General features: G+C 50.2%; 1 protein-coding gene across 1 annotated transcript; it reads left to right on the top strand.

Moving 5' to 3' along the window:
• Nucleotides 1-5,752, top strand: LOC119357257 (protein NRT1/ PTR FAMILY 5.10-like). The gene is made up of 3 exons (XM_037624251.1): nucleotides 1-341; nucleotides 2,139-2,356; nucleotides 4,218-5,752. Exons 1-3 carry the CDS (start codon nucleotides 209-211, stop codon nucleotides 5,493-5,495), a joined length of 1,629 nt encoding a protein of 542 aa, XP_037480148.1. The 5' UTR covers nucleotides 1-208; the 3' UTR covers nucleotides 5,496-5,752.
• Nucleotides 5,753-9,032: the final 3,280 nt, after the last annotated feature.

The following is a 9,032-nucleotide window of genomic DNA, read 5'->3' as shown; positions in this document are numbered from 1 at the left end:
TCAAAATTGCTTAGTTGACATACATGATATCTATGATATTTTATTACAATTAGCCTTAGTTTGTGCGTACGTCTGTCTGAGCAGCTAATTAAGCAAGCTTTTTTTAACTCTAAGCGATGATGACAGGGGAAGAAAGTGTCTTCAAGATGATAGAAATATATACGCCCACCCAACAAGCTATGAGCAAGCAAGCAAAAGCTAGCAGGAGATGGCAATGGTGGACGCCGAGGCTCCCTTTCTCGAGGCCAGGGAGGAGCCGCTGGCCGGCGTCTCCGACTTCCGCGGCCGCCCCGTCTACCACGCCACCTCAGGCGGGTGGCGCTCCGCCATCTTCGTCGCCGGTATGCACACTGCATCAACAACAGCTAGCGGACAATATTTTACTAGATCAACTTAGCAAACTATGTACTGTAGAAGGGGAAAACGCCTCGTGAGCCGCCGCCCCTAGCGGTTCCCTCCTCCTTCGCGCTCGTGGTGGCTAACCTCGCGCGTGGCACCGTGCTGGCGGCAGCTCGTCCTGCTCTGGCGCCGGCAGAGTGCTTTGCTCCTCGCGCGCCGGGGTGGTGTTGGCCAGATGTGCGGCTCTCAGATCTTGCACGGACAGCCCGGTTCCTGGTGGCCCTGAACTAGCGTGGCCGGCGTGTTGCCGCCGGATCTCGCCGCGGTCAACGCGGCTTGTGTGGCTCCTAGCGCGCCGATAGAACTACGAGTGCGGGCGTGCGGCCTGTGGCGGCCGGGGCCCTCTAGTGGCACTGTGGCAGTGGCGCCGGCGATGTGTGGGGCTGCTGTGGCGCGTCCGGTGACCGCGGCTTGTGTGGCTCCTAGCGCGCCGATAGAACTACGAGTGCGGGCGTGCGGCCTGTGGCGGCCGGGGCCCTCTAGTGGCACTGTGGCAGTGGCGCCGGCGATGTGTGGGGCTGCTGTGGCGCGTCCGGTGGTGGCGCGAATCGGGTCTTATCCAGCGCCTTGTGGCCGAGCTCTTGGGGTGCTCCATACGGCAGCCGATGGCTGAGTGCAGCCTCTAATCCATTCAGCGGACTTTGGGAGGCACGCCACCGCTGGTGGTCTTTGGGTGGCGACTCGCGCCGTGTCTCGGTCTGGCATTGGTTAGGCGGATCTCGTCCGGCTTGATCTGGTGATGGACGGCTGCCCCCACGGCATGCCTGCCTTGTCCCGGGCCGCTGGACATCCGTCGTGTTAGCTTAGCAATATCGTTGTCTTGGCAGATTTGGCATCTCCGCAAATACTGGATGTGTGAGTTCACTCTGATCCAGGATTTCGATGCCAATCTATACTTCTCTGGCAACCTGGTGCCAACTGCCAACAACACAGAGGACTTCATTTATTGTGATGCTCTTCAATAATACAGTATAAGAGCATCTCCAACAGGCGCCTAAAAAGAGCTCCGTGCATTAAAAATTAGTTTTTTTGGCGCCCAACAGCTCCAGCCGATGCTGTAGCGCTAAAAAGTTTTGGGCGCGCGCTGAGAAACGCTATCGTGCGCAGTATATTTTGGGCTCCGGATTATGCGCGCTTCACAATTTACACTGTCTTCTTTTTGGGCGCGCGTCTTTGGGCATCTGCTAAAGTAATGTTGGTTCCGGCGCACTAAAAATACTAAAGTAGCACACTATAACTTTTATTGGGTGCAAGATTTTTATGTGACCGTTAAAGTCTCAACAATTTCAGGTGAAAGCCACAGGTTTGGCCAACCATGATCGTAATTGACATGACATTGGCGGTTTACGTTCGCTTGTCGAAGACTAAAGCTTACTCAGTCTTTCTTTTCCGGGTGAGAACCCATGGTCTAGGACCTAGGCGGTTGGATCCTACGAGGATGACATTCATGCACAATTTTCTTGATAAATGCATTACTGTGGATGAACCTACGGGGAGCGTCATTCGGATGTTGTCAATGATGGGGTTCTTGTGGATGTTTTCCTGCCGTGGGTCGCCCGTCACGCTTGATTCTAAGGGTCCTTTTAATTTCCCCTTTTTCTTGTTGGCTATGCGCATCCAAGTCATGAAGAGGCTAGATATATATTCATTGTGTTTTGTATTCACTTGATGCAATATTTTAAATGAATTACTAGTACCCATTATTAAAAAGTGCTAACAAGATAGCGATGCATATGCAGTGGTGGAGGGCGCCGGCAGCTTCGCCTACTACGGCGTGTCGGCTAATCTGATCACGTACTTGACGGGGCCGCTCGGCCACTCCAACGCTGCGGCAGCTGCGGCTGTGAACGTCTGGACGGGGACGGCCAGGCTCTTGCCACTGTTAGGCGCCTTTGTCGCCGACTCCTGGCTAGGCCGCTACCGCTCCATCATCCTCGCCTGCACCCTCTACGTCCTGGTAATTATTTAGGAAATTAATCTTTTTTTGCGGGAATAGGAAATTAATCTCCTCTCTCAACTTTTTTGTTAGAATTCTCTTTTAACTACGACTCCCACCATTTCATAACATATTGTTTACAGATTTTCTCAAAGTCACATATAATAGGGTTTGCCAAGTTTATTAAGAAAAATATTAACATTAATAATACCAAATAAACATCATATGAAAGTATGTGTCATGATGTATCCGATGATATTATCTAGTGCCATAGATGTAGCTAATTTTTCTGTAAACTTGCTCAAAGTTGTCAAAGCTTAACTTCCCAAAATTTTGATGTCTTTGTGGACAAGAGCCAGCACAATTAGGATTAGACTTTTTAAAAAAGGGAATATATTAATATCACAGAAATATCAATTACACGCAGCCTCTGCACCAACAAAAAGTTACAAAGACATCCAAGATGCACATTGTCCGAAAAGAAAAAAAACAAAGGCCCCGCCAGAGTGATCAACTCCTCTCAGCAACAGCACACAAACCACCACCAAAGATAACACCTGGAAAATATAAAAGGTCTCCAAAAGCAACGCCTTCAAGAAGGAAACAGTGCACAAGCATCATCGTCACCCGACCCAAGATCGTAGGTTTTCACCCTGAAGAAAGACCGAACTCTCAAAACAATACCTTCAACAAGGCAATTGCCAGGCACAACCAATGAAGGTCAGACCTTAAGTTTTCATCCTAAAAGTCACCACTCGGTACCCAAAGAGCACCACCACTAATGAAACCCTCCACTGTTGTCGCCCCCACTTGACATTGATACTGAAAGCTTTCAAACATCTGGCTGACTCTACCACCTTCAAGGCCCCCTCCGCCTTACTGATCCTCCTATCTCAGCCATCAAGATCTTCTCTGCTGCTATCTGTGCCATAGAAATTGACATGCTGACATGTCCCATGGTGTCAACAAATAATAGAGCTTCGTGCCATGCCCTCCTGGAGCCACGTAGGCTGATATGGACACGCATGAACGGATACTATCTGATCCAGATATCCATGGGCAAGATCTCTGGCAGTAGTTTGGGGACACGTTGATGGCCAGATCGAGGAGGATTGATCAAGCAGAACATTGACATGATGCGATAAGAGCACAAGGACCGCCACCACACCGTTGCCTCCACCAAGCCGACGCCATTGCCGCCATTACGGAGGACACAAGCCCGCGGCTCCAGGCGCAAAATCTGACAGAAACGGCAGCCGCACCGGCCTGTCCGGCACACCAGCACAACGCTTGATCGGCAGCAGTACGGCGCACAGATGAGGAGGCAGGCCAACGGCCCAACCTGCCGGAACTGAGCATCCGCCCAAAACATCGTCGTCGTCGCCAAGGGAGACTCTGCCGTGCCATCGACCGCAGCGGCTTCGCCCTGCAGCTTCCTCCGGGGTGACGGAGAGGACGGGTGGTTTTTTCGGGGGTGGCGGCGCAGGATCCACGATCCACCCATGTCACCCGCACGGGAGTGATTATTAGCTGATCTACTTAGTTCCCCCTAGCCATCCAACTAAACATTACATCTTAGTTTCACAATACTCACACTATTGATAACCCTTATAAGATCCATGTTTTTAGATAATATTAATTCCATGCTCTATTAGTATAACTTGAATTATTATTTCTCAAAAGTTCATGATTAGACATTTGCTCCAAAATGTGTGGCAATGTTAAAAAAATTTAAAGCAGGTGTACCATAATCAATATAGTTTCAAATTATTAATGCTAGATTTTAGTATATTGTTGATGACACGTGCATTACATATTAAGGGTTGCCACGTACATTAATTGCACAAACACTCACAAGTCAAAACTACTCCTATATGTGCAGGGTTACGGCATGATCACTCTAGCATCCACGCTCCTTGCTCAGCAACCGTCACTAACCCTGGACAATGACTCCTCTCCGCGTCCTTTGTCGTTGCAAGTGGCCTTCTTCTACGCCTCCCTCTATCTCATCGCCTTCGCACAGGGTGCTGACAAGCCTTGTGGCCTTTCCTTTACCGCCGATCAATTTGACCCTGACCACCCTAGCGAATGCGCAGCCCGCAGCTCCTTTTTCAATTGGTGGCACTTTTCCATAGCCGTTGGTATAGGTATCGCCATTAATGTCGTAAGCTATATCCAAGAGAATTTTGGTTGGGGAATTGGTTTTGGCATGCTATGCACCGTAATGATTTGCGCCTTCGTCGTGTTCCTCCTTGGCATTCCTACCTACCGCCTCCACATGTCCATCGCTGGCTGCGGTAGCCCCTTTGCCCGTCTCGGCCGTAGTTTCATTACTCTTGCCAAGAACTCAAGCTTCTTCTTCCGCACTAAAAGACACCAAAATGAAGATGAAGATGTCACAAGAAACTTGGAGGAGGCACGTGGCATGCTAAGGCTATTGCCAATCTGGGTTGCATGCCTAGCATTTGGCGTGGTGTTCGCGCAAATAACTACACTCTTTAACAAGCAGGGCTGTACCCTTGATCGTCGTATCTTTGGCGGCCTAGAGGTACCATCAGCCACGTTGCAAACGTTCTGGCCAGCAGCCGTCCTATTGTTCGTGCCTCTCTACGACCGTGTTCTAGTGCCGGCATTGCGTTGCGTGACAGGCATCCCATCAGGACTGACGCTGCTGCAGCGAATAGGCACGGGCATGGCCGTGTCGCTAGCCGCCATGTGTGTGGCGGCGTTGGTGGAGGCTCGGAGGCTAGAGATGGCGCGGCAACACGAACTGGTTGACGATGGTGGTGCGACAGTGCCGATGAGCTGGGCATGGCTAGTGCCACAGTACATGATGGTCGGGGTGGCGGATGTGTTCGTGATAGTTGGGATGCAGGAGTTCTTCTATGACCAGATGCCTAAAGAGCTTCGTAGCCTTGGGATAGCGCTCTACTGCAGTGTGATTGGCGTTGGCGGCTTCATAAGTGGCGCTCTCATTTCACTCATTGACCGCATCACCCGTAGCGATGGCGGCGACAGCTGGTTTTCTGATAATCTCAATCGCGCCCACCTCGACTACTTCTACTGGGTGCTCGCCGGCCTCAGCGCCACCGAGCTTGTGCTCTACATCTATTTCGCTAGATCCTACGTCTACAAGGACAAAAGAGACCGTGCAGAGTGACAACCTAGAATTAGGAGTGGTTGTATTTATGCATCGATCGATGTAGTGGATGATCAGCAAACATATTTTTTTTACTCCACTGGACTGTGGTAACTTATGTGGTATTTGAAGAATATGTATCTTTGGTTGGTTTATATGATACCTGTTTACGTTTTAGTTTTTCTGCTGGATCGCACTTGGCTTTGTAATAAACTTGTGCATGTATAAAAAGCAATAAAACCTTTCCTTTACAAGGAAAACCCGATCGGTAAAGAAGCAACGCATTAGCAAGTGGCATAAGTAACCCTACGGGACTCTCTACGTCTTCATGATGACAATGCATTTGAAGATAAAATGCACTTATAAATCAGGTTTAATCAGCCTGCACCTCAGGTGCATATTTTAGGTGACTTTTCTGTTGGTGAACCATGAGCCTTATTTAGTGTATGAAAGATAATCGACTCTTTGCGTGCATCTGTTAGAATTCAAACTGTATAGAGATAAGACTCTATTTAACTTGTGTTCTCCCTCTATCTCTTCTTCTCTCCCGTATCTTCTGTAACCTCTCGATCTCTCGATCTCTCTCGTAGATCGCAACTTGTACGCCAAGGCTATTGCCATATATATATCAATGCGGCCTGAGACAAAGGGTTCAACGCTTCCAACCTATTTTACATGGTATCAGAGCCTCTTCCTCATAGATTAAAGATCGCATCTAGCTATCTCCCAAATATCGCATCAAGCTTCCTCCCTCGACCGAGATCATGTCCACCACCGCTGCTGCATCGCTGTCCGGCACCTCGGGCGCGCTCACCACCTCCCTGTCCTCCACCTTCGCACCGTCCTCGTCCAGCACCACCGCAGGGTCTCTCGGATCGCCACCACAGGAGAAGCTCACGAGGGGAAACTTCCTCTTATGGAAGGCCATTGTGCTGCCTCAGATTAAAGGCGCCCAGATGGAACACCACCTCGACGGGACGAGCCCGCCACCGCCGGCCACCCTCACCGTTACCAAGGACGGCAAGGAAAAACAAGTCTTCAACTATGCCCGACCTCTCTGGTACGCACAACAGTAGCAGCTTCAAGGGTATTTGATGGGATCCCTCTCCCGCGATATCCTTGCACAGGTCGCGACGTTACAGACGCCGGCCAAAGTTTGGAGCGCCATCCACGCCATGTTCGCCGCTCAGAGCCAAGCCCAAGCCATCAACACCCGCATCGAGCTCACTAACCTAAAAAAGGTAACATGACCATGGCTGAATATCTTGGCAGGATCAAAAGCCTCACCGATGAAGTCGCGTGCATTGCCGCGGCCCTCTCCGATCCGGAAATCGTCTCCAAGATCCTCGCTGGCTTGGACATGGAGTACAATCCGGTCGTGTCTGCCCTTGCTGCTCGGGTGGAACCCATCACCGTCGAGGAGCTGTACAATCAGCTGCTGTGCTTCGACGCCCGCCTCACCCTCCTTCATGGCGGCGATCTTCGGCAGTCATCTGTCAACTCTGCTGCTCGTGGCCGCGGTCGTGGGCGCGGTCACCAGGGGCAGAACCGTGGCGGTGGCCACGGACGCGGCACTCCTCAGGGCGACGGTGCTCGCTCTGGTGGGAGCTACGGCTACAACAACGGGGGCGGCTACAACAACTCCACTAGCAGTGGCGGCGGCTTCAACTCCAACAACAACCGCCGGCCTCCCGCCTCGCGTCCTCGCCCCCGTTGCCAGCTCTGCAAGAAATCTGGCCATGAGGTCATGGATTGCTGGCATCGCTTCGACGAAAATTTTGTCCCTGATGCTCGCCATGTTGCTGCTGCCATGCGCGAACAAGGAGGAGATGGAGTCTGGTACGTTGATTCCGGTGCCACCGACCATGTCACCAATGAACTAGAGCAACTTGCTCTTCGTGAGAGGTACCACGGCGCTGATCAGATCCATACTGCCAGTGGAGGAGGTATGGACATTTGTCACATCGGTCAAGCTTCAATTAATTCCCCTAGTCTTAAACGTGACCTCGTCCTTAAGGATGTCCTTCATGTCCCACAAGCTGATAAAAATCTTGCATCCATGTCTCGTCTAGCCACCGATAATAATGTCTTCTTTGAAACTCACCCTCGTTATTTTTTCATCAAGGATCGGGTAACGAGGGAACTCCTCCATCACGGTAGATGCAATGGGGGTCTCTACCCAATCACATCCGGAGCTCTTAGTCGCCAGCATCGTCAAGTCTACTCCTTCATCAAACCCTCCTTGGAAAGGTGGCATCAACGATTAGGACACCCATCTTCAGTAATAGTGAAACAAGTAGTCAATAAGGACAATCTTCCTTTGTCCCATAGTTCCATTAGTGAGTCTGTTTGTGAAGCTTGTCAATGTGCCAAGAGCCATCAGCTTCCGTATCCTAAGTCTCATAGTGTCTCTCATGCTCCTTTAGAGCTTATTTTTAGTGATGTGTGGGGCCATGCCCGAGATTCTTTTGGAAGAAAAAAATATTATGTGAGTTTCATTGATGATTACAACAAGTTTACTTGGATTTATTTGCTCAAGTATAAATCTGAAGTTTTTTCTATCTTTCAAGAATTTCAGAAACTTGTTGAAAGACAATTTGATAGAAAAATTCTGTCAGTCCAAAGTGACTGGGGAGGGGAGTATGAGAAACTCAACTCTTTCTTCCGAAGCATTGGGATTGCTCATCATGTGTCTTGCCCTCATGCACATCAACAGAATGGCTCTGCTGAGCGCAAACATCGCCACATAGTTGAGGTTGGCCTCTCTCTCTTAGCTCATGCTTCTATGCCTCTCAAGTATTGGGATGAAGCTTTTATCACCGCCACTTATCTTATCAATAGACTCCCTAGCAAAGTCATTGGCAATTCCACACTATTAGAGCTCTTGTATCATCAAAAACCTGATTATAACTATCTTAAAATCTTTGGGTGTGCTTGCTACCCCAATTTGCGTCCATACAACCACCATAAACATGAATTTCGATCCACTCAGTGTGTCTTCCTTGGTTATAGAAATCTCCATAAAGGGTATAAGTGCCTCGAAATTTCTACCGGACGTATCTATATTTCACGTGATGTTGTTTTTGATGAGACACTCTTTCCGTTTGCCAAACTTCATCCTAATGCTGGAGCTTTGCTTCGTGCTGAAATTGCACTTCTACCAGATTTTGATACACCTTCTGATCACGGGGGCGAATTAACTAAACTTGACCATGTGCAAAAATCCCAAGGAAATTCTGATTTTGTTGCAATTTCTAGTAATGCAACCTGTGATTTCATGTGTGAGGAAACAAACAAGGAGGGCGCGGAGCACGGTGCAGATTTGGCTGGCAGCACGAGATCCCAGGCGGATCCGCGCGCTCAGCCTGGCACCTCTGTCATCACACGATCCCAGGCGGATCGCCTCGTGGGCCTGGACTCACATGGGCAGGCGGCCGACCACGCAGACCGGGTGGAGCTCGCTGGTCCCGACGCGTCGCCCCTCACCACGTCTCTACGCACCGATTCGCCCGCCAGCTCATGTGCGGCAAGGAGCGAATCTCCCGACGCCGCGTCACC

Source organism: Triticum dicoccoides, chromosome 2A (genome assembly GCF_002162155.2).
Source record: "Triticum dicoccoides isolate Atlit2015 ecotype Zavitan chromosome 2A, WEW_v2.0, whole genome shotgun sequence".
Lineage (NCBI taxonomy): Eukaryota > Viridiplantae > Streptophyta > Magnoliopsida > Poales > Poaceae > Triticum > Triticum dicoccoides.
Note: the sequence above shows the minus strand (reverse complement) of the source record. Positions and strands in the feature narration are given on the sequence as shown.

Excerpts from the sequence above, each read along its gene's own strand:
- LOC119357257 (XM_037624251.1), top strand. The coding sequence starts at position 209 with ATGGCAATGGTGGACGCCGAGGCTCCCTTTCTCGAGGCCAGGGAGGAG. Across the intron at positions 342-2,138 it reads CTCCGCCATCTTCGTCGCCG|TGGTGGAGGGCGCCGGCAGC; the intron begins GTATGCACACTG and ends ATGCATATGCAG. Across the intron at positions 2,357-4,217 it reads CCTGCACCCTCTACGTCCTG|GGTTACGGCATGATCACTCT; the intron begins GTAATTATTTAG and ends CTATATGTGCAG.